Source organism: Rhea americana, unplaced genomic scaffold (assembly GCF_003343005.1).
Source record: "Rhea americana isolate MKP2758 unplaced genomic scaffold, rheAme1 scaffold_286, whole genome shotgun sequence".
Lineage (NCBI taxonomy): Eukaryota > Metazoa > Chordata > Aves > Rheiformes > Rheidae > Rhea > Rhea americana.
The window spans coordinates 882,105-907,681 of NW_028186408.1; the positions used below are offsets into that span (position 1 = coordinate 882,105).

Below are 25,577 nucleotides of genomic sequence, written 5' to 3' on the forward strand. Positions count from 1 at the left end.
CAGAAATGCAAAAGAAAGCACCAGAGAAGTTACTGTGAGTTTCATCCAAAACTCTAACTGCAGCCAAGCTCTGTTATTAATGCTGGTTAGATTTTCAGCTAGTTCTGATGCATACTAAACTTCTGTTCAGTGGATGTAATACAAAAAGGTGCATTTTTGGATACAAGAGAGATCTGCCAAGAGTGATACTGCTGTGATCTGGATTTAGGGTTTGAACTCAAGTGCTCAGACATGGGAGTCCAGAACATAGCGCATTAGGCCCTTTGAAGGCACAGACTCTAACATCACTTTTATATGTCTGTGCTTTTTACTGTCAGTAACAGGTGAAGATTAAGCTGTGTCAGCTAATGTCAAGCTTTTGAAGTGAATGTTGTTTTGTGGACATAGTTTGGGGAAATGGTTTATTTGGAGAATGTTGTAGTTGTTTTGTTTAACATGTAATCACTTGAGCACTGCCGTCTTATTGTATTAAAGAGAGACAAATGTTCTAGAAGACCAAGGGAAAAACCCCAGGCAATTTTCTATTTGTTTTTAAGTTCAACACTAAAAGAGTAGAACAGAAGTTTAGCAGCTAATTAGATTCACTGAATTTGAGGCCAGTAAGGGACCATGTTGATATGATACAATCTAGTATGACCTATTCTGCAGTCCAGACCACAAGACTTACCAGAATATAAAATTCCTAGGAGAAAACCCTACTTTGATTTAAAACAGAATCTACATCTTGCTATGGATGCTAAAACAATACATCCAGAGGAAAAAAACAAGTTCCTAAAGGGGCTTTTGGTGATTGCATGCAGCGTCAGGTAGCTCATAACCACAAAAAAAGCCCAAACAGCTAGTCATGGCAGTGCTAGTGTTAGACCCATGAATGGCATTCAATCAGGCTAAGGCCATCACATCAGAAATTGTTATTCCATCAGCTTTGCAGATGAACTCTGCTTCAGTCTGAAAGCTAGCTTGAAGGAAAACTTCAGTGTCATACAGCCTGGCCAGATCTATGCTTTGAGTGTATTTTTCACATGCTACTCTACAAACAGTGAGTTACTACTAAAACCAACATTTTAAAAAAGGTACATTAAAAACATTCTCTGCCTGCCCAAAGCAGCCAGTTTATCAAAAAAAAAAAAAAAAAAAAAAAAAAACAGCTGTTTTAACAATTGCTGTGAAGGTGAATCTACTTGGTAAGTTAATAGAAATGGCAGTTAAGATTTTTCCACTTGGAGACCATTTCCTGGCCTCCCGCCCCACTGTATGTGGTGCAGCCAAATGTGCTGTGAAAGGAAGCAGGGGCCCAATAAAAAGAAACCTTTAAGGTCTCACAGCTCATTAAAAGATGCCAAGCTTCTTCTATCCAGTCCTGAACCAGGATGGGATAGGTTGAGTATCGTCCTCTATCAAGATCCTAGTGATCATGAGACCTATTCCCCAAAAGTCGGATTCTATCCACTGAACTTCTAGAGACAAACTTATGAACTTCCCTGGACTATAATTGGATTTATTATGGCATTGCTTATGAGTCTGACTGCTGTCTAGTTAAAAAGCTTAGAAATACATGGAATAATTAGGGAGGGATCTGAAACTGATTTCCATGAAAGCTGATAGTGTCCAGGTATGAACAACTCACAAGCTCTGAGCGTGTTTCACTGGAGATCTATATTTAACATTAAATAGTCTGTTTTAGTTTGATTAAATCAAGGTAGCTCTGTTAATTTCAACATTCTGGGGATGTGATGGGGTGACTGTGATCCTGGTGAAAGGTTCTGTAAAGAGCAGGAGAGCCTAGACTATACTGTCTATCAGCAAAACATACACAAAGTGGGCAGAGAGCTGCAAACCTCCTCTCTCTTGGCCAAGAGAAACTGACTCCAGGCAATAGAAATTTTTAGTCTTTTCACATTCATTCCTGGCTTTTCTGTTGTAACACCCTCAGCTGCAGTGGACACACTAGTTTGCTGGAATGACACCCATCTGATAGAAACTAACAAGGAAGAAAGTTGCACATATGCTGCAGTTTTTCAGCACCTATGACAGATGAAGCATTGTGTTCTGAAAAGCCACTGGAACTAGGTAAAAAAACATGTCAATGTTTTTCTTTCTGACTAATTATATTCTGGATAAAACAAGATCAGAAAAATTTCCAAGAGAGTATTTGCATGTTTCCTAATTGTTTGAATCTGATTTCTGCAAGGTGTCCTGTGCTGGTACCACCAGTGATCCCACTGTTTTGCAGTTTTAGCTCCCATTCTGCCTGGTATGTCAGCAAGCCAATATAGTTACATATTTCAAACACTTTCCAACCATCTAAGGCAGCCACTCTCTCTTCTGAGTGCTTTACCTAACTCAAAGGAATCTACTAACCTTTCAAAGCCCTAAATCATCATAATTAATCCAGGCTAAGGAAAGGGAAAGAATCCAAAGGGTTCTTTCAACTTACTGTGCCTGGGGAAGTGAATAGTTGTAGTAAGTTCACTACTGATCTGCTTAAGTAACCTATTATGTTATAGAAATGTCATCCATTCCAAATTAACATCAAACAGCGCTGTATCTGTTCACTTTCCATCGCAGAGGAGCAACAAGATTAACACTCCTTTCCCATACCATCTACAAAATATGTCACTGCTGAAAGTGCTGAGTGTTTGGGAAGCCATTAATCAAACACAAAGTGCTTTTGCAGTCTCTCTAATCAATTGTAGCACCTGAAGGTCTCCAAGTTTGTCACCTGATGACCCCAACCAAACACAAAAGGTACCAGACTCGGAGTTCATAAAATTTCTTGATGGTCAAATCTTTCTTAAAGCAGAAACATGAACGAATGCAGTTCAATTTCTGGCTCCAGTGCAGTGGCCACAGCACTCAGTCTCATCCAGGGGTACATGAGCCCAAAGAGTTCATGCCTGTCTTGTGCATGTTCCTGCACCAGTGCTTGTGTGTGCATGTGAAAGCAAAACCCAAATTGTCTAAGTGACATAGAAGGCTAGCATTAGTGCTGTAAAAAAATCGATTTTGAAGTGTAAAAACTTTGCTTTACGGTTGGGGTGCGCATAAGTAAACCTTTTACAACCATCCAGTGACCAAATCACTAACATCCCTGAACATAAACCCTAGAAATAATTAAAGGAAACAAAGAGGATCAAAATCCTTAGCAAAAAATGTTTTTCCCCTTTTGTCTGCACCTATCACTTACGCTCAGCAGTTACTCTTTTTCCCCAAGAATGCCTCTGAAGTAAACTTCTGAAGAACTTCTGTTTTTTTCTTGGAGTAGAGGCTGAATAAATCCCAGAGCCTGTTACACAGGTATGCGACAGGGAGGAATGAAACGTTCCATCCAACAAGATCTTTCGGTTTAGGTAGAGCACTGCCTAACTTTTACATGCTGGTCTCTTGGAGAAGAATCCATTATCTGCTGTGAGGCGGTAAGGCTTACAGGGTGCTGGGAGATGAGATGCTTTAGAGATGCTACTGTGTCTGCCAGCGTTCCAAGAGGAAACAATACAAGAGTGTTTTGGAAAAGCCACTTCACTCTGGGATTTAGGCAGCTGGCTCAGGGCTGCAGAAAGGTAACCTGAGGTATCTGGGTTCAGCAACGTGGAAACCTTTCTGGAAGATAGGTACCTCCAGGTGCTCCTTTAAAGCAGTCAGCAAAGAATCCTAGCAGCCAACTTTTAAAACATCCAGAAGGGAAATCTGGTACTCTTAATTCAAAGGCAAAGGGCAGCTGAGGTGGTTCTGGGTTTTACTTCCAGGATTTTGTGAACAGATGCAGAAACAGTGAGACTGTGCATTAAATCCCTGCATGAATTGGTTCAGTCTTAATGCAAGCAATCAGTTGTGTTCAATGTGTAGAACACCTTGATAGTGATTTAGTAGGATGAGATAGTATCACAGAGATACCTCCATGCTCAGGGGAGCCACAAAGCCCAATTCCTAGAGTTTTGAAATTTATGTGAAAGCCCACATGTGGCTGCTCTGCTGTCTAGAGTTTGTGGTGCTCACCTTGCACTTTTTCTTTGGGGAGATTGCACATTCCCTTCTCTATTCAGGATTTTCAGAGATCTGTGGGAACTTAATATCCATCTATCTAATTTAGTTGAAATCAGCCAGAGGATTCAGAGTTATTTGTTGAGCTGACAGATACACATGAATACACACAAACAATGAAATTAAGTCTTTCTTAGGAAACCAGGCAAAATGGGACAAAAAGAGATCATTCATCCTGCTGCCTACATTAAAACAGGACATTTTTTTTCAATACCCATCTTTACAGTTGCGTATAAATTGATATAAAATACACACTTTCCCCGGTGTTTAACACACTTGCTGGTGGGACCTGTTCCCCAGGACACTCTGAGGCAGCAGTATATAGTACTCTGCATAATGCAGTCTAGGTATTTGTAGTATGGACAAGGCAGAAGGAATTTGTCACCGTGTCTGCACTTGCAAGTACATGAAGCTTTGCCAATAGTAATTGGTAGTCCTACGGTTTGACCACCAGTTGCTCTGCAGGCAGGAACGGAGGTTCCTTCTCAGAGGCTCTCTACACTGTGTTCCCAGCATCAGGCCTGCGTTGGGCCAGAAATTTGAAATTTATAATATAAGATGATGGTTGTTGAGCAAAGCCACAGTTTAATAAGAAAGAATTAAGTGAAAAGAAAAACATTTCTGCAGCCAGAAAATGTGCATTATAGCTAGAAGGGTTAAACTGTTAATTCTGTGACTGGATTAGAAAAGGTCTGAGCTCTAGCAATCTAAGCAATGTGTCCCAGATCTTGGGTGCTAAAGCAAAGTGCCTGCCTGCTCCTCATTGCATCAGTTCACTGTAATCAAAGCACTATGTACCTCTGTGTTGTACCCATCACTGAACCAGCACAACTGGCTCCCACAGTACTGGCAGCATTCTTAACTATACCATATTTGCAGAGACCCCTGCCTCTCACATCTGTAAGGATATTCCCCACAACAGGACTACAAGGAAGCTACTGCCTGCAATGATGCACAAAGCAGAAAAGAGCTGAACTGCTTCCCAGATTTTCAAGTAATCTTCTTGATGCTGATGAGGAAGGAAAATCTTAACTCAAAATGAGTCTGTTCCAGCACTCTGAAGAAGCAAATTATCTGCTGTTTTTGCAATCACCTGCCAGAGGAAAACTATCTAAATTAATACCAGCCAAAGATCTGACCTCTAATGCTATCATAGCCTTATCAGCTTTTCTTCTCTTTCTAGTCTCCAGTAAAGAACAGAGAAGAGATTGGAAAGGTCCAGTGGGTGAATAAATTAATCTAGGTTATTTCTGCAGTTTTGAAAGAAAATTATGGTTCGGGAACCAGTTCTCTGAACTTCCATACACAGAACAGAGCTGGGGAAAAAAAAATCAAAAAGGGAGTAAACAGACCAGATACATCAGTGAAAAACCACAGCTGTGCTTTGCCTTAGTCTCCAGGTGGGGATACTGGCACTTCACCAGGAGAAATCATGTCTGCATACAATTTATTTACCTTGCTCATGTCAGAACTCCTGTCTAGCATCCAGATTTCTATACTTTTCAATCAATAATGGCACATAGAGGCATCCAAAAATCACGTTGCATATCTGTCTAGAGATTTAATTGCTTCCCAAATCAAGCTTGATGTTTTAATGGACTGTGAATATTAGGAAGTAAGTATATTTGACCCCTTGTGGGTCAGCCAGAGAGGGCAATAGGAAATCTTACTGCTGCCCAAACTTATACAAATTGAAGCGTACACTAATTGAATAAAATGGATTAGACTTTTATAGCCACTCTTAACTCCTAAAATGGAGGTGTAACCAACAGAGAGCCAAGGATCCAAGGCTCTTACAGATGTTTAGGTATTACGTTTGAGGGGAAGGGGAAGAGTTCAAAGGGCAGGAAAGAGTCTCAATATTAAAGCTGAAAGTAGCCATGAGATGCCATGTAGTGTGCTGTGAGCCAAGTTTGCCTCATGGGTGGTTTTTGGAGGTTTCTTAATTACTGCCAGCAGCCTCTCTCCTTATGATAAAAGGGAAAGTGGCAACCCTGAAATAAAAAATGGCATGTCTGCTGAGGCAGGGTGAGTAACCCATCCTTTGCATTGAGCAGTGATCTTTCCAAATTTCTCGTTACTGAGCCCAGCACAAACAATGCTAGATGGATAGCAGAAAATTCTGACTGTTAGAGCAGATGTAATTGTTCTCTTACCCTGCTATTGCAAGTATAATGTAGGTCAGAGACCCTGATCTTAGCATAAGTACACATAGACTAAATCACACTTTGATCCAAAACTCTGCAAATGAGTTTCAGAACTGGCAAGCTGTAGAGAGCAGGTTTTGAATATTGTATCACTGGCGCTCGTTACCAGGAAATTGTCTTGATGCTGAGTGTATTAGTGTGATTTCTCCACCCCCCTTTTAAAAAGATAAACAAAACAGCCTCATAGCTATTTTGGCCCAGCATTCCCATTGCAGAAGCTCTCTGGTCCATTCAAAGTTACTTTCCCACTGTTTRTGGAGACAATAATGAATAAATAAATGCCTACTGCAAGTGAGAGCAGGCTATTGTTCTCTGACACTGCATCTTTTGCTTTTGTTTTTGCTTTTATCAAGAGCCTCAGAGAGTGTCTAATAGCCAACAAGCTCTTCATTTAGCAAGCCTGCTCCATCCACTGAAGCATTTCATTAGGAAAATAATCATTTGATTGGTCTAGCAAAACTTTGAACAGCATCCAAGAAATTTACAGCAGTAAAAAAAAAGCCCTGCCAATCATTCACTGGAGTGTAAATACTTAGAAAGATGGAGTTTTGTCTACTATGTAGTAATAGCTCCTAAATAAGATAATGTTTGGGTTTTGTGCTTGAGAATGTGCTGCCCACAAGAATTTTGAAAGTGAAGTTTAACCACTGAGGCTAATTTGATGATAACCTGCATTCAAATCACTTTGAGTTTATTGCTTGAGCACTGAGATGATTTTAATTTTTGTTCCTAAGAGTTACTGTGCTGTCAGAAGCCTTGGGATGCCTCAGTGCAGGGTGGGCCCCCAAACTACTCAAAAGGCTGGAGAACCATCAGATGTTAAATTTATTTGTATCCATATTCCAGACTATCTCAGAAAACTGAAGAAATGTAAATCTGGCTCATGATGTTTGTAAGAATATTGTTGTGAAGGAAAATGCAAACCAGGAAACAGGATCAGCTGTCCTTAAACAGTGAGGAATTTGGGGCTGGTGTTTTTTCAGTGTAGAACTGTTCTTTTGGTATCTTAATTCACTCAATATCTCAGAGGGGAATGATAATCATTTTAGAAGGGTTTATGCACAAAAGCTGAAGACAAAATAAATCCGGACATGGTTACATCATGGCACACCATCAAGCAAATGTTCAATCACACCCGAGGCAGTTTGAGTCACACTTGACTTCTGTATATTTAGTAAAGTCATTTGAAACAGATGTTTGACTGGAGGGAAGCAAGTAAATCGTGCTCCTTGTCTTCTAGGTTGATGGGTGAAGCATCAGGCTGAGAATGCAACCTAAAACATTCCTATTTCAGGAATAGCACTGAGAAAAAGATGACAAGTGCACCCTGGATGCGGAGGTGTATTCTCCTGTTCCTAGGACAGAGGAACAGGAGAAAAGAAGGAAAAAGTTCAAGGATTCAGTGGCCCTGGAGGAAAAGCAAAGGCTAATCAGTTTCTGAAAACTGAATTCTGAGTATCAAGAAACTAGGGGCATCTTTGCCCAGCAAAGGCCCAGACAGTCCCGTCTGCTCAGTCCAGCCTGAGTTCTTATCTCTCTTCTYGGGAGAGCTACATTACCTCTGAGTAGGGCAAATAATAGCTAACTGTGTAGATTATTATCACTGCTGCCAGGCCAACTGATACCAAGTTTGTGAGCTAACACAATGTTTCCACTCTTTCAGTTCAGTAGTGGAGTGGGCGTTGGAAATGTCATCATTTTGGCAATCAATCAATCTATTAAAGTCTCTGCTGAAAAGCCAAGCAGATTCTGTTACACTGAAGGAATAGGTGCTCCAGCTGAGCCTGGAAATTAGATGGAAAACTGTTCTGCTGCAGGCATAAGAAAAGCCTTTTTTTCCTTTCTCAAGGCAACTAGGGTATGGTTTCCTTACTTCCTTACTGAGAAGTGAGTTTATGAAGGAAGATGAGACTTGAAGATGAGCATTTTGAAACTACTTTCTTGGAAGAGGTGGTGATGAAGGACGGAGAGAAGTTTTTGCCCAGAGTTAGATTTCCTGTCAAGGAAGCCTTTGCTCCTCACTGACTATGGATGGGATGCTATGTCTTGGGGCAGTTTGGTGAGTCTGTGGTCAATGATGAGGTGCTGCTGATGTCTTCCAATGGGACTTGTACCAACAGGGAGTGCACAGCGAAGTCGTACTTTATACTGCTGTGACAACTCCTAATACTATTCAAGTATTCAAATATGCAAAGAGTACTAGTTAATTTTTTTTCACTGTGATGATAATTGGGAAGTCTTAGTTAGGCAGTAACAGTCCTGTAGTCTGAGGGATTTACATGTTGTAAAATTGGTAATGGCTTTTCTAGATGTCCTTAGAGCTGAATGCAATATTGGACAACAGAGGAATATAAAGATTCAGTGGTACCTGGTGGGGGAAGGTAGCAGTGCTGGGACTAGGTCTTCCTAGACTGGACATAATTGCAGCAGAGCAAACTTTTTCCTGAATTTTAGTAGGTAGCTGTCATATATGCAACAGCTGATAGTAGAGATGGGATACAGACATGTGAGAATAGCAGAAATGAAACCACTAATTTCCATAAAGGGTTTTTGATCTCTTCTGAACTAAGAGGTGTCTGAATTAGCAGGCACATGTGAAAACATTTCTCGCTTCTCTCTCAGTCTCTAACCAAGCAGATGCCATTCACACATCTCCATGAATGGGAAAGCCAATTCACAGAAACAATCTAGTCTTACTTGAGAAACTTGCTTGTTGACTCTGCTGAAAGAGTCTCCAGTAGCCTTTAAAGCAGTGTATGTATTTGGGATGAGAGAGGAAGGATACTTCTCCAGTGCAGAAAAGAATTATTAACCAAAATTGGGTACTCAAAATCTCATGCTGAAACTGATGCTGATGGCCCCAGGCTAGACCATGCTGAATTTTATTAGTTTTGCTTTATCAAAAAAAAAAAGACAGCAACTTAATGGGAAGCAGAATTAATCCATTCAAGCCAAACCTTCATGTTTCCCAGCTCTGCTCCTTCTAAGAGAGATTTTACCCCTAGTTACCACCTCTTCCTTCTCTGAATTATCCTATTTTATATATTATACCAGAATCAGAGCTCTGGCAGGCCTTGCTGGTCAACACTTTTCCCTGTGAATGAGAAATGCGAGATTTCTGGATCCATGGCAAGAGTAGATTAGTGCAGATTCCTTTGCTGTGCCTCAAAAAGCATTACTCTACAGTAAGCCATTCCTCCTCAAATTCACTGTAGTCCCTTCAGTACTATTTTGTCTCCTAAATTACATCTAAGTAAGAGATCAATTAGATTTCAGTGATAAAAATGATTTACTTACCATCTTTAACAGCTGGAGCATCTCCACATATCTGGGGAAAGAGACAAACTTTCATAAATTGCGATCAAACCAATGCTGACTAAATAAGGGTGAATTGTGCAGCTTCAATTACAGGAGAGCGATAGCCAGAGTGTAACAATTAACTCACACTTTTTCTGTAGACACCAGCTCCTGGGCAATGAGGTAAGCTCTGGACTGGCCTTCTTTCTGTCAAAAGCAAAACAGAGACAACTAAGGGATGCTTCATGCCAGGAAGAAAAAAATAGGGTTAGAGAGCATTTTGAACTGACATATTTCTTCACTAAAGATAGGAACCAGCTTTTTTCCTGTACTGTTCAGCGTTTCGCGTTCTGGAGTTCTTTCCTTGAGAGGATGCTCCAGCAATTCAAATACTAATAATACAATAGAACACAATAGCTGTTAAGGCAGATCTCAAGGTTGGAAAACTATATTCTTACTGAAGATGGAGAAAATTCCTGTTGATTTTCACAGGGCCAAAAGCTGGCAGAGAAGTAGAAAGCACTTAGCTTTAAATAGGCTAACTTCATGGTTCTCCAGGCTTATACCATTTGTTTAGTGCTCTTAATTACATGGAAAAGGAGTTTCTTTATCAAAATATTCCAAACCCTTCTGACTGCTGTGAAATCTGCGGAAGCAAATGAGGCAAAGGACCTTATTGTAAGCTAAACAAAATGTCTAAATTAAATTGCAGTAAATATCTCCAAAAACCAAACTACTTAATATTGTAGCAAATAACATCCTTTGAGATCTCAGTGGCATCTACTTAATTGACAGACATCTCAGAACACACAGAAAACTGCAGAAGAAGCAAAGTGTATGACTCTGAGGCACAAATGTCTAATTAAGGTATTTTGCTCCTATTTTATGACTCACCTTTATCATAAGAAGTGAACAAAGAATGAAGATATTTACTGAAAGAAATTTGCTGAGGGAAGTTTGATTTATTTAGCAGTAGTAAGTAGGGAAGTAAAATAGCAGTTCAGCAGTAGTAAAGGGAAGCAGCCTCCAGCGGTCTAAATGAAGCACAGTGGGTGGGGAATGAATTTGGCAACTGGACTCAGAAACATTGTGCGCCAGACCAGGTATGCTGGAAACCCATCACTTAATATATCCTCTTTGTGAAAGTCTGCTAAGGAGAGACTGGGACTTGCTGAGCTGTGATGGAATAGAAGTTATATTTTAAAGGTTGTTCTGATCTCAGTAACTTCAGATATTTATTAAAAAAGCAAGGAGTTTCAACCTAATGTTCATCATCAACAAGTGAATTCACCGTTGCCTATTTCAGAACAACCAATGGCTAGTCAAAATATAGTATAAATAAATGGCATTACTGGCTGCACACAGGAGCAAAGGAAGTACTTTTATTTCTGTGATAAGATTGATAAGGAACCTTGGCTTGCCAATTCATGGGTTTTCAGCCTGGAGGTGATAGAACCCCAGGAGGATTATGAACAGATCAAGGTGAATAGGAGGGAAAAAAAGACATTGAACCCTGATGATGCTGGGTTAGATGAATGAGGCTTCATGTATAGAAGATGAACATAGTGACACAGTGACCTTTACATCTCTATTTTATTTCTGTGTACTGTTACTGGGACACTACTGAAAATTGCAAGAGCCAAAGGAAATGGAGTGAACTATTCATCAGTCTCAAATGTCTGATCTGTTTCTCCTCCAGCACCAGGAGTCTGAGGGTATGTTCCCTAGTGGTTTGTTCCTTCTCACTAACGTGCCAAAGAACATGCTTTGAACCACTTGCTTTTGCAGAGTATTCCACAGTTAATAGCGTGGACTAGAAAGATCTGTTGTGCTAAAAAGCATCTTAAGTTTCTTTCTTAATTTTACTCATCTCTCGGGAGCAAATACTTGATTATCTTCTTACCCCTGTTTCACTTTGTGATTACATCTTGAAGGTTATGGTGTGTCTCTCCTGATTGTCCCCACTGCTGGGGAGAAACACTGGAGGCTCTGAGTTGTCCGTTATGTCTCCTTTCCCCTCTGCAGACATAACAGAGCAAATGAAGGGAGAGGTCTTTCTGGATCACCCAGCCTAGTGCTGGCTGCCCTGCACATCCTCTGTGCGCAACCTGCTCTCTGCTGCCAAGAAGCAGAGTGTATTTCCCCAGTTGTCCAGGCCCATTCTCCCGTCGTGTACACACATTGTCATAGTCTGTAATTCCTCTAGTGATTAATATGTCTTAGCTGAAAGACAAAACACTGGGACCTCAGTGTCACATGGCTTGTCTAGAGCAAGTTTGAGACATTGTCTCTAGGCGTTGCCTGTCTTGTGTTACTTAATTGCTGTTTGTTTAACCAGGAAATGAACTGAGATTGACGACAGTGCCTGTAGACAGACTTCTGGGAATAGGGGCTACACGGGTGCAGGTTCCTTAACCATCAAGTTTCTAAAACAAAACCCAAGTGATTATTATAACACAGCCAAGCTGCCACCTTGTTAGTGATCTTTACTCCCTGTGCCCTACCCTGCAACAAGTGCTGTGGTATGCTCCTTCACAGCTCCTGCTTCAGGAGCTTGACAGATGGAGGCCATGCCTCCATGCAGGGACCCTGACTCTCTGCCTCATTGAGTCTTCTTATCGCTTCGTCCTCCCCAGAATCAAATGTTCACAAAATTATTGCAATATACAATATACAACTGTAATATCTAACTGAAGTATCTCCCCTTTCTCTCCACTCTGAAAAATACACTGGCACCAGAAGGGTGACTCCTGCCAAAGCACTTTAACAAGGTTAGAGCTTGTGCTCAGTCAGCACAGCAGGTCAGCAGAACTTGCTAAACAAAGGTGATACCTTGCAGTCATCTCTCCAAAGGAAAATGAACTAAGCCCTACAGCCCTTCTCCAAATGGATATTAAGTTTACTGATGGAAAACTAAGACCTAGTGATGACTCATGATTTGTTCAGGATTTTTCTTTTTCCAGCAGCTAATCTGTTTTGCAAGGAATTTCAACGTAATGTGTAAGGAGGCACACCACCAGCAGAAAGCTGTGGCTTAGAACAACAAAGAAAATCTGATGGGAAGGCTGGCAAAGTTGAACATGTTAGCTAAGCTCACCAAAACAACGGAAAAAGCTTTCCTTTACCATTTCCTGCTAGTTACTTTCCTCTTTTTTTCCCCTAGACTGCAGTTCAACTTGATAAAGATGGTGTACATATGTGTCCAGGGGCATTGCATAAACATAGGGAGAGTCAGGGCTTCCAGATCTAAAAGGAACAACTTACTGCCCTCTGTGTAATGTACATGTATTACTGATATTATATCACTGTGAGGATGTTGAATAACACAATGAATAATGAGGAAAAGAAGGTAGTGACCAATATTCAGCATTGCAAACTATCAAAAGCTCTAATGTCTGTCAAGAACCCATTAATGCTTTGCGACATACCTCTGTTTTCATAAGGCGTTAATAGAATTATGGTATGTACAATGCACAACTTATTGTTTACATGCTCCTGGCTCATCGTGATTCTCTTGGTGTGGCCAAGCATCCTGTTTTCTCTCCCAATAACTAGCAGCCAGTTAGTGGTAAATTACACTTGATTAGAAATGAGTCCGTAGGGAGAGGAGTTTCAGAATTGTAGTGGCCTACAAGACATAGTGGGAATGGACCAAGCCATTGACAAACTTGCATCTTTTCCTATAAGTGCATCTTATTTCACATACTCCTCAGCACACGTACATTGTAGCTGGATAGCACCGGTACAAGAATGTCACTGTCACTATCAGAAGCTGAGAACAGTTTGCAGGCTTCAGCCTCTGAGCTGAGGCACTTCATAATGCCCCATTTGCAGTTCCTGTGGACTGTGTAGCCGTGGGCAGTGATGTCACGGTAAGCTGAGGCACTACAAGAACAAGCAGCTTGTTCAGGCTGGCTCTGCGAATCCGTGAGGGAGCAGGAAGCGGAGCCTACATCTGCAGCCTCCCGATCCGCTTGTTTGAAGAGCTAGATTGCAGCCATCCTGAGGAGTCTGTGCAATTATATAAATCAAAATCTGCCCCTCAAAAGGCATCTAAATTAGGTACTTCCTCAAGGCTCACAAATCTGCCACTTCCAGCCCCAGCTTGTGTTTGGTGTGTATGTGTGTGTGTGTGTGTGTGTGTGTGTTTTAATATGTGAAGGTTAAAGGTTTGCCAAACAGAATGATTAATGGAGCCTGGAAACCAAGCCTACCCTCTGGAAAGATAAGGAGCAGCAAAGGCAGTTTTAATAGCTGCTGCCATGAGACAGTAGCTGTCTTTGTGGCTTAGCCTAGAGTTCCCTCTGTGCATGACGTGGGTCACCTCCATGTGTTGTGCTGGATTGCTGCCCCCTTTTTCTACTGCTATCTTTCATTCTGCTAGATACGAGAAGAGCAGAGCATCTCACTTCCAGCACTACCTCTACCTTCTCATAAGCCCAGCATTAGAGATTGCTTCTGTGTGAAGCTCTCATACACACCACCAAATAATGGTAATGAAAATAATGGTAATCCAGTCTGGCTAGGATTAGCTGTAATAAACTTCAACTGCTAAATGATTAGCCAGAATGCTTTGAGTTTTAGTGCCATAAAATCCAGGCACACCTACACTGTATTTGCTTTCTTTCATGCTATTTTACATTGGTTGTGTTCTGTTCATCTCACTGGAGGCCCTCTTACTTGCCACCAGAATGAGAAAATACTACATTTCTGGTGCACTGGCTGTAATGCAGTTCCTTGTAACATGCTGGGGTTTTTAGGCTAAAACTAGGCAATATTTGCATACGGATAGATTTGCTTTTGAATTTCCCCTACAGTTAACTGTGAGAAAGATCTGTGTTCTGGATGAAAGAAAAGTCTTTTATGTCCTAGCCATGGCTTTAGTAAGTACAAGGATTTGTATTTGTTTCCTGAGTGCTTTGTAGTCTATAATTCTTACATGTATCCAGCCAGATTAATCACATTCTTTCCTATTTTTTTTCTGAGGTTCCCTTCATTCTTCATGTCAAATTCCCTGTTGTGTTTATAGCTAGGTTAAAGGGAGCATTTTTAGTTGTTCCCTTGCCTGGTGACTTAATGTAGATTTTGCTATATGTCATTCTTATCTATAATAGAGTTCTTAAAACAGTTGATGTCACTACAGTATTTCCAGCATTCCCCTGCTTACCCAGCTACTTTTTTCTCCTTCCAAAGGCACCTTATAAAGGAAGGCTAGCTGATTATCACTGTGGTGCAACTTGTTGCTCTCAGTCTAAATGCCTTCCATTGACTATTGGGAATATTTTTAAGCCTCTTGCTTTGTCTGATTCCCTTCTCATTAGCATGTGTGTGACACACAGTCTGGGTCAAGAAACATGACAGAAATAGCTCTAGAAGTCCAGCCTAAGGCAATATGTTTCACAGTGCTATTACAGGACCCTCTGCCCGTCTCTTCTATAAGATGCTGGAGAAATGAACTCTTAATTTGATGGCTGGGTTCCTGCCCCTTACCCGTTCCCACACGCGGCCAAACCTGCAGTGCAGCATTGCTGTGTGTTCCCTCAGACATTTTTAAGCAAGATTTTAGAGCACAGCTCTGTGAGGCCTCTGCTGCATCTCTCTGCTTTGGTTTGTCCTGAAGGTGTTTGTCTTTCCTGGAGACCTTGTTTGACTGAAGCAGAGCTTCTGAACTGGTGGCTGCAGTAAGAAGGAAGATGTGTTCCTGATACCATCTCAGTGAATCCCTTGAAAGGCTTGATGTTCTCATAGTGAAGCTAAAAGGTAGAATCTAGCTTTCTGTTTTGCCAGCAGTTGTAATTTTTATTCTTCATCAGACCGTTTTTTGCTCTCCTCTAGATCCAGTGTAAAAGTTACTATCTTCTCTGCTTGGTCCTTGTCTTCAGTCCTAAGGGGGCTTATGTATGGTAAAAGATTTGACTTTGGGCTCTCTTCAGTTCAATGACAAAAAAGGTTGTAGGAGGTTAGTGGGGAAGAGGATTGACTGGGTAGAAAATCCAGTCTTAAAAAGTATCTGAAAGAGAGGAGATGTATGAAGACTCTTGATTGAAGATGCTGACACCAAAGCTAGCACTGTAGGAGTAGCTGATGATCCAATGTGTGCAGCATCTTCCTCAAACTACTGAGGCAATTCAGAAACTCAGGTCACAACCAGCAGTGGGGGAAGCCTACCAGCATGTGTTGATTTGAATCCGTTTCAAATCACGGAGGTGAATTTCTCAAAAGAGTAGACTTTCAAGATTATATTGACTCTATTTCTGATCTTTTTAAAACTGGAAATTCTGAGACTGCTACAAAAAGTTAGGTCAGTCAGAGAGAGCTCAGTTTGAAATTGATGTCTAGTGGAATCTGAATAATTAAGCTCATTTTCTTTTTAATTCCCTTAAAGCTCATCAGCTAGATGGATTCAGGACAGGTTAATTTGTTTCTAGCAACAAAGATCAATCACAGAGTTCAGGTGTGAATGCCGTTCAATGGTGAGAACAAAAATTTGGGTTCTTGCATCCTAGAATTTGAGCATTTTTCTAGTAGTGAGTGAAGGTTCAAAAGTGGGAGAGATAGAGGAGGTCCTTTTATTTGATACAGCTGTTTTATTTCTAACTGGCATCGCTAATTTCAGATTTTTTTTCTGTAGGCGGCTCAGATCCCATCATTCAACCTTGAGAGCCTGCCACAGAAAAGCCACATGTCACCTTCTAATAAATTGGGAGGGATTTAATTAAATGAGCATATATGAGAGACACATGAATGAGGGATGGTCCCAAAGCTCTTTTAAATTAGCTTAGCAGATGGTAAAAAAATCTCCACCACTAAGGTAAGTGAAGGGCACTGCATTTTATAATATAACCAAGTAGAATTACAAAGGTTAAGAAAACTTAGAGCATTCCTTGCTTGGGATATGATACCACATGCCAGAGGACTGAGGAGAAGGAATTAAAGTGCTCATTTAAAACCAGAAAGAGCGGAGTCTCACTGTTAGTTTTAACTAGAAGAAAAAACGACCAAGTAACTTCTGATGACAAATGTTTAGCTTCTCAGGGTCTGAAGTACTCTAAGTGAAATGAGAAATGGGAAACTCACTTCCTGGTTTTTTTTTTTTTTTTTTTACATCAGTCCCATTCCAAAGAGTGTTTTATCTAATAAAAATTGTTGTAACACTATAGAGATGAAAGCCTCTCCTTGTTTGCTTTTTAAGTGAAGTTGATAATGTCAAAAATACCCCCAGCAGATATTGCTGGCCGTGACACAAGTTGCTTACAGAACAGGGATTCCAGCAGTCCCTTTAAGTTTCTCCAAACTCACATGAATATGCTCTCTAGGAGAGTAGGGATTCAAAGGAGATCAGCTGTTGAAACAATTCCAGGAAAAGTGTGTACCAAGCTGATTTTTAGAATTATTTCTACTTACAAAAATGAGTCTTTAAAAAGAAACATCAAGGAAAACATTCTGCTGAAAACTAGAGGTCCCGGAATTCTGTAGCAGGAGAAAGCAGGTGAGAAAAAGCAAAGCATCCTGCCTGCATTTTGGTACAGGAATTCAGTAGTGGTGACAGTGAAAGGCAGCAGGTAGAATCCAGCTGCATACAAATGGGAATCACATGTTTAAACACAGGGAGGAGATTTTATCAGCTAGGTAATTTCACACCTTTACTCAAACTATGTTTTCCCACAGGAGAGGAAAACTAGAAATTAAAACAACAAACCCAAAAGGTTCTTTTTTGTTGTACATATGTGTTTTTTCTAAATCCAAATGCAATACTCGGGAGGCCAGCCCAAAACAGTTGTTTTAACAAGATTAGCTCGTTTCCAAATCTCTGGTACTGTTTTTTGGCATTCAGACTAACATGCCTGTGCCAGTTCTCCCCAAGTGACAGTGCTTCTGAAATCTTTCATGTTTTACAGCCAGTCTGTGTTGTCCTCAGGATTTTGCTCCACGGATACATCACTTCATCAGAGTGGGGTGGGGGAGGCCAGACAGCTTCTCTGCCCTTTGGCACTGTAGGGCCACTTTCTGACAGGGCAGCTTATGTTCCCTTGGCACCAGACGATTTGCGTGAGAAGACAACAAAAGGAGGCGGGAGCTGTGGGGTAGGAAACACAGTCCTCTGTCAGTGCTCTGAAAAGATACCAGTGCTTTCTGAGGCAAGAGCTATGGAGAGATGGCATTTATCCCATTCACTGTTAATTACAGAGATATGGCAGCCCTCATTTCTTACAGATTCTGCAACATTGGCTGTTCAGGACCCTAGGAGGACTCGCTTGTCATTGTTAGCTTGTGGCTAACAAAGGGAGAAGGAGGTTTAAAATAGGGTATCCTTCATTGCACAACCATGCATTGACTGTTTACCCTAGGAAATGCGTTCTTCCCTGGCCATCTTTTGGTAATTGCTTCACGCAGCCTGCAGCAGTGGTGCTACAGCAGAGTGGTGAAAGAGCCTTGACATAAGGTGGTCTCTGACTGCCCAAGTCAGGTGCCTCCTTCAACAGACTTGGCCCTGGGGACAACTGGAACACAGAGTTTGACAGGGTGGTCAACTAGCTTGGAAATATGGCCAAGACTCAGACGGGGCTGTGTTAAGACAGCTCACCAGGAGCTTGTGGAACTCTAGTCCTGTGTGTTGTGATTTTTGCTGACAGTTAGCTTGAGAAGCAAAGATTGATCAGACAACCAGACCTGGCTTGGCCAGGCAGTGCAGATGTTTTCTACCAGGCAGGCACAGAGATTTGGTTGGTGTTTGCCTTTTGAGTGGGARGAAGATCTCTGATGAGACTCTGAAACATATCCTTGCTCTCTAAGTGCTACCTTCCACTGTGATAGCTACCTAGCATGGTTAGTTCAGCACAGCAGAGCAATTAAGAGGCATGAGATGCAGTAAGGCAGGCATTTAGAAAAACATCATTTCCTAGTGTTCCCAGTAAAAACTTAAACAATGGCAGTAACTTTGCTTCCAAGTGCATGGTTATTTTGTGTATTGCCCACCTGGACTCAAGTCACAATTTTCTTGCCATTTCTTCAGTGGCATCCCAACTAAGAGGTGCAGAGGAACCTGATCAGCTTAGGTAACACAGTAGAGACTGCCCTATACATGCTAATGGTTTGCTACATAGCTAATAGAACTGGAAGGAAAAATACAGTGTCACAACATTAAAAGCTTTCTCTTTTCCAAAACAATGTGAAGGCAAACAACCGAAAAAGGAAGTTTCATTCAGCTTGGAGGAAAAAAAATAGGTTGCTTGTGACCATTTAATTTGTTTCAATTCAGCAAAGAGTTCTTTTTCTGATTTTCAGGCACTGCTGTGCTGGTAAGGGGAAAATTTTGCTACCCTTTCTTTACATTTGCACCAGAACAAAGCYTCACCTCCTGGAAATGCACAAATTGATTGGATCTTCCTGTAATTAGTATACTTATGCTTTGGAGTCCTTGATAGGGTTGACCCTTGCTCTAACATCACCTGCTTCTAGTGGGGTGTCTGTGCAGCCTGTTGAAGGCTCTGGCACATGCCCATGCCCAGACAGAAGCCATCTACAACCTAGAAGCACATGACTGTGCTGACCCAGATAGACCAGTCTGAAATGAATGGCAGAGAGAGGTGTAGGTAATAAATGTTTGCTATGTGAAGTTAATTCCAGGAACTTAACATGGCAAGCTTCAGAACATACCCTTTTCTTGCATGACCACCAAGTAAGGTGCTTGGTAGGGGCTTGTTGTCAGATCTCAAATCCACCAAATTTGCAAAGCAATATAGTAACAGTGTGCTCCTATTAGGTTTTAAGAACCCAAAACAAATCTGTGAAAAACAAATTAATTCTTAAAACTGCTTGATGCTGTTTCTTTAACAACTGAGCTATTTACTGAAGGTTAAAATAGTCTTGTATTGTATTAAACTGTGGTCACATATCCCTGGTATTCTGCATAATTTGTTTAAGACATGTTTTGTTTGTCAGCAGTCAGTAAAATGAACCCACACATGGGTATTTTCCCATGATGAGAGAATTTTGAGATGGCAGAGACCTATTAGATCATTTGCTCCATCTCCCAGCCAATGCAGAACTGGTCCCAGTAGTGCACTTGTGAATGCTTTATACAGTGTAGTTTTAAAATTCTCAAGATGGGAGCCAGATCCCTCTTCTGAGCGAAACATTTTTTCCTGACTTTCAGGTCAGTCCTGTCTTGCTGTCTGTGTTGCCTCCTCTGCCATTCTTAGAACTGCAGCTTCTTGGCTCTGCCATATGCTACTGGGGTAAATTGTTACTAGTGCACTGGATTGCACCACTACTACTACTACTGCTGCTGCTGCTGCTGCTGCTGCTGCTGCTGCTGCTAGTCAAAGGACCGAGGGTTCAGACATTTCTAAAAGGTCACCATGCACAAAACAGAGAGAAATGAGACTGCAGATTCTTCTGCAAATTATTTGTCCTTCCCTGTAAGAGATTGGTACATTCCCAGTTTCCAACTCTTTTACCCTGTTGATGAGGCTGGCATCACCCTGGCTGCTGTCCTCATCTTCTGAACTCTTCTGTTCCTCATCAGATGTGATGACCTCCACAGGTATCACAGAGACCGGGCACACCTTGTAGGGCTCAGTGTAGGCACTGCAGRGAGAAAGAATAGACCCACTCATGAGCACCATTCTCTGACACTTGCTATTGCTCAAATGTGACAAATCTACACGTTGCCTAGAAGATAACTAGTCAGGGTCAGGGGATCCTTGCAAGCCTGCTAGACTAGGAAAGTAAGATTTCTTGAGGGCTTGTTTTTTGCTGCCAAGTGTACTAGCAACCGAAAGTTCAGCAGCAACCAAGTTTTTAGGTGAAGCATAAAAGGGGGCTTTGAACGGAGCACTGGGAAGTTAACTGAACTTGTTGAAGCTTCGCTAAAAGGGTAATGTTCTGGCTAAGTTTGGAGCAAAAAGTTTGACTGAGCTCATGCTTAGTTGTAACTAGAACTGGTTTGTTCTTCCCAAAATAACCCATCAAAATGAATGTAATAAAATTACACTAACATCTCAGTGTTACACCTTAGATATTGTAACTATAGGTTTTCTGGGAAAACATCAGAAGGATGAAAACAGTATAACTGTAATACCAATGGCATCAATTAAAGCACTAGAAACTCAGATCTCAGTATTCTTGAATTGTTCCTAGGGAATTAGAATTTACTTCCAAAAAGCCAGAGGGACCAATGTGATGATAATACCTGGTGTAGTTCTGGTATGTGGTACAGGCTAGAGGCTTCACAGAATTCATTTTCTTTTAGAAAAAAAATCTATTTTAAAATTAAAATTACCAGTGATTGCAAATCATCCACAAGGTTTGACTGGAGTTAGGTTCTGAAGGTGGTGGCTTCTCTTTGAGTTAGAATGATGTCTTATTGGTGATCTGAATTTGCCTAGGTCCAGGTCCAAATTCCGGACACTGGATCATTTTAAACTTTTGTCTGCTGCAGTGGAAGCAATCTTGCAAGCTTTGTTCCTGTGGAGATACTCACAGGCTCTGTTCAGGTTATCCCTCCATCTTGGAGTCTTACTCCAAATGCTTAGAGTCTTACAATGTGCCATGCTTCCTATAATTTAATCATTCAAAAATTTCTAAACTGAGCATTATTCAATTTATCAACCATTTGAGTACCAGCTTCACTGCCAACGAATTTTGGTCCTGGAACACAACACTCAATTTTCCAGCATTGGTAAATGGTGGACCAGATGCACAGACGTCCATCTGTTTCTGCCTGATTTTACTTTGCTTTTCACAGAATCACAGAGGATTGAGGTTGGAAAGGACCTCTGGAAATCATCTAACCCTCACTCAACCTCCCCACTCCAGCAGGATCACTTAGAGCATGTTGCACAGGATCGCGTCCAGGCAGGTTTTGAGTATCTCCAGAGAAGGAGACTCCTAAACCTCTCTGGGCAACATTCACAGGATCGTTCATTACATTCAAGGATCAGAATAGTTCTTTTAGACACAGTGTCATACAGGGATATTATATAAAACTGATTCATGACAGTGGTCCCAAGCCTTTTACAGATTTCTAGGAATATGTTCCTACATTTGGCCAGCCAGGCAAGGCTGTTGCTTTGAGAGACAAAATCTGACATCTGCATGTGTTACACTATGTAGCTTGGCTGACGAAATTGGTCTGTAGTACTGACCTGCCTTCCTCAGTCTATACAATTTCCTTAGTTCTTATTTCCTCTAAAACATTAATTTGATTTTGCAGCTCTGCTTCATCTCTATTTTTCTTTAACCTTCTTCTTAGGGACCCCAAATGTCAACAAATCCAGAGCCTCAAAGTCTGTACCACTGACATGAGGCTGGGAACAGAGGGGTTAATGTAAACAGAAGGGCAGGGAAGGCAGAGACTCTGGAGGCTGGTGACCAGACTCACATTTCCTTTTGGAAACAAAACTGCCTACATTTCTGCTTTTAAGCTACCAAGAAGGTTCTTGTCTCTTGCTCAGGTGGGGCCATCACCCTTGTTTTCATGCACAGAGGCGAGGAGCTTCTGCAAGCTACCCACTGTGTTTGCCGTGGCTGGCAAGCGGCTGAGCAGCCATGCTGTTGCTAGCCTTGCCTTCCTTTATTTGATACTAGCATCTACAGTTTTTCAGTGTGGGCAGCATCATGGCACTTCTGAAACCCTGACTAACTACAGCAAAGAGCCTCTGTGGATTAGCTCCACCCCTCATTTCCACACTTCTATTGATGCTAATTACTTTATTACTTATGGCTTATTCTCAGCCATCCTCAGTCCCTCTTCCATGCCTTGAAGATCGTTAATGCTAGTGGAAATTTTTCTGATGAAAAAAGTGTTGTAGCTGTCTGCCAGAGAAAATCCCTTGCAAATTGCAAGTAGTCTTTTAGATTGCTCCCTCTAAAAGCTGAAGAAAGTAAGCTGTGAGTAGAGCAAGGAAATGGTGAGCAATACTGGCCCAAAACTGACACTACGTACATGACCTGGTAATGTCATGTCCACCTGTGCATGGTGGTAAGAACACCTGCTTATTCTCAGGACACACTATTGCGTGCATGGTGTCCGCTGTGCAAGTGATGGCAACTCTAATAACTGCCTGGATCTTTTCTGTGATATCAGTGAACCAGTCAAAAGCTCCTTTGCTGACTACCACATGAGTTATCAGCAAACTGCATGTCACTCCTGTTTTGCAGTTCTTTCTTGCACCCAAGATGAGCACATGGCTTTTCCTGTTTGTGCACCCTGCTCTGTTTACTATGTCATCTGCAGTCAACAGGCATGTTCTGCATGAGGGCCGCAGAGCCCATAAGGGCAGACATAAGTGATTAAACCAAGATCAGAACTGTGCCTCAGCTCCCAGAGAAACCATTCAAAGCACAGCCTGCCTGATGCTGAGCTTCTCCATCCTCAGGTATGCGTGCTCTTGAGTCTAATTCCACTGACACAGGGAATCAGACCATGAAAAAAACGATGTATATGACAGAAGATGCATGACCTGCCACTAGAGCCTCTTACAAGTTATTTTGCCTCATTAGCTGTGGCAAGGATAGAGATAATGAATTTTACCCTGTGTAAGCATAAAGATGTAAGGAAAGATCTCTCCAAAATGCAGTGTTTTTCTAGCTGTTTCCTCTAGTCTTGCAGTTTCCTTTGGTGCAGGAAGCCATGAATCAAGGAAAATACTGTGCTCTGCAGTGCAGTGTACTGTAAGGCAAAGTACTGCACGATCTTTACAGATCCCACATATTTCACTTTATAGCTGTCTAGATGCACGTTCCTGTTTAATTCACTAGCAATTCATGTGAACTATCTGCACACTGTGCAACTAGACGGAAGCACACAGACATTTCATTTACCTGATTTCTGCTGGTGATACACAGAAATCTAAGATCTCTTCCTTTGTCAAAGTTTGTCCAGTGTAAGGCTCAGACCACAGAGAGGCTTTTCTTAGTTCTCTCCAAGCAATGGCCTAAGGCCTGTCAAGTGCTTGTTCCACAGACTTCGGAAGAGATTGTAATGACAAACTCAGCTGTCCAAGGTGCATCATGTTATTACAGTGATGATGACATGATGATACTATTTTGATGCTTAGGCTGCTGATCTCAACTCTCCTAGGCCACCAGACAAAGCTGAAAACACAGTCTGTCTTTTTAGATACTCACTTCTTTCCCTCTCCCTTCCAAAAAAGAGCAATTTGTGACTGAACAGTCCTATTTTTGCAGAAATGTTTTGGCCATTTCTGGTTAAAAATACCTACAAGTTAAAATATGAAAAAGTCTCTCAAATCCCAGCTTGCTCTGTCACTTTCAGGTTCTAATTTACCCATTTAACGCATTCATGATTTGCCCATTTAATGCATTCTTTTTGGAACCAATGTGATCCCAAGGGGAGGACAGACTTGAAAACGTGAAGCTTCCTGAAAGGGGTGAATACTGATAATAGCAATAATTATATAATTAAAGTAATTCTTTCTCGTCATTCTCTGATGTATTTTTGAAATGACAAGTGATTTAGAACTACTTGCAGAATGGAGAGAAAGGGAGGTATTAATAAGGTATGATTTTCTGAGTTTGTAGATATTCTGGGCACATGAACTGCACAATTGCAAGTGCATTCCTTCTGCCACCATTCATATTTGACTCTGGTTATTTACGATGGTCAATAGCTCTTCCTTTTGCGATGGATTATTTGCTATAGCTCAAGAATTTTAAGCAGAAAGAAAAAACAATGAAAAAGGCCAAGGAACTGGGCTGAAGAAGGGATTAGCAGGACAGTAACACAGAAATAAGTGCTTTTAATATTCCTTTGACAGATTCAGACAACAGATTGGTGTAAGACCCAGAGAATAATCTCCTTTTGAAGGACTTTTCTGACTGCATAATGGATCTTGTCTCCTGTTTCCTAAACCATACACAATATGACATGTAGGAGACTTGATGTGAAAATCAAGAGCGGTGACTTAGATGTTTTTTCTGGATACAGAAGGTCTGATGCAAACACTCATTCTTTCATGTGTGCACAGATACATACATGCAAAGCCATTCGCTTCCCACTTAAAGTTATCTTATGTTTGCTAGGAGTGCTGCTGCCATGATATGAAGTCATGATGTGCTAATTGCCTAATGAATGATTTCTTGCATTATCCTTTCTCTGGAAAAGCTGAGTGTTGAACACTGATAGAAAGGTGACTGTGGTAATTCTTCTGGTCTTCATGGCAATGTGATGAAATAAGTTGTCATATAAAGATGACATGTAGTTACACTGCTTTGCAGTAGAAAATTCAGTTCCCATTATAATAGAGGATTGATCAGACCAGAGCTCAAGGATATTCTGGGACAGAGATGAGCAGAATATATAAAAATCTACAGAGGTTTTAAGCATAGCTTTTCATCAGCTTTCTGCACATGTATCAAAGATTACAAGACATTAAATCTAAGATTTTACTCCTGCCTCACGAGAAAACCCTTTTATTGCTTTGTTCAAAACACGTAAGTGTTCTGGATCTATCTGAAATTTACTTACTTAATATACAGTCCCATGTTGATCAATATATTCCTAAGACTGATAAAGCCAAAGCGAATATCAAATTGGCAACAAACTCAGCTGATTTTTACTTGAGATCAAGGTTTAAGTCCAAACCTTTGTCTCTGAACATGACAAACTTTAGACTTGAGTCTAGCAGCTAGCTGTTAATGGAAGAGGCCTGTATCACAGATTCATGTGCATTGATATCCCATTTCAAGCTTGGAAACATTTATAGCTCGGCCACAAATTTTTCTCAAAATGGGAAATAGCTATCTATTTGTCACTTTAAAGCCTTCTCTTACTTTATCCAGGTAAGATGTATCCCTTTAGACCTAAAATGACCATGAATTTTATTTTATTTAGCCACTATTCTTCCATGTCATATCATAGACCAACCAGTCCCTGCTGTATGGGCTCCACCTGCTGCAGACTGCACCTGCAATACAGCTTTGGTTTTCTGACAGCTAACACTGATTTCTCAGAAACTCAGCACTTCCGTGTCATGATATTTGAGCACATGTGATGGAGTGGAAGGG

General features: G+C 41.1%; 1 protein-coding gene across 4 annotated transcripts in view; it reads right to left on the reverse strand.

Annotated features, from left to right (window-relative positions):
- FGD5 (FYVE, RhoGEF and PH domain containing 5) overlaps positions 1-25,577 on the reverse strand; it is a 118,023-nt gene that overhangs the window by 48,836 nt on the left and 43,610 nt on the right. For all 4 annotated transcript variants that reach the window (XR_014896345.1, XR_014896344.1, XM_085308906.1 and 1 more), the window contains exons 3-5: positions 20,006-20,135; positions 9,694-9,752; positions 9,546-9,576 (exon numbers count right to left, since the gene is read on the reverse strand). Coding sequence is in view for 2 of the 4 variants with exons in the window: in XM_085308906.1 (XP_085165032.1) it covers positions 9,546-9,576; positions 9,694-9,752; positions 20,006-20,135 (220 nt within the window). In the remaining 2 variants the exon portion in view is untranslated. The remainder of the gene's footprint in view (positions 1-9,545; positions 9,577-9,693; positions 9,753-20,005; positions 20,136-25,577) is intronic.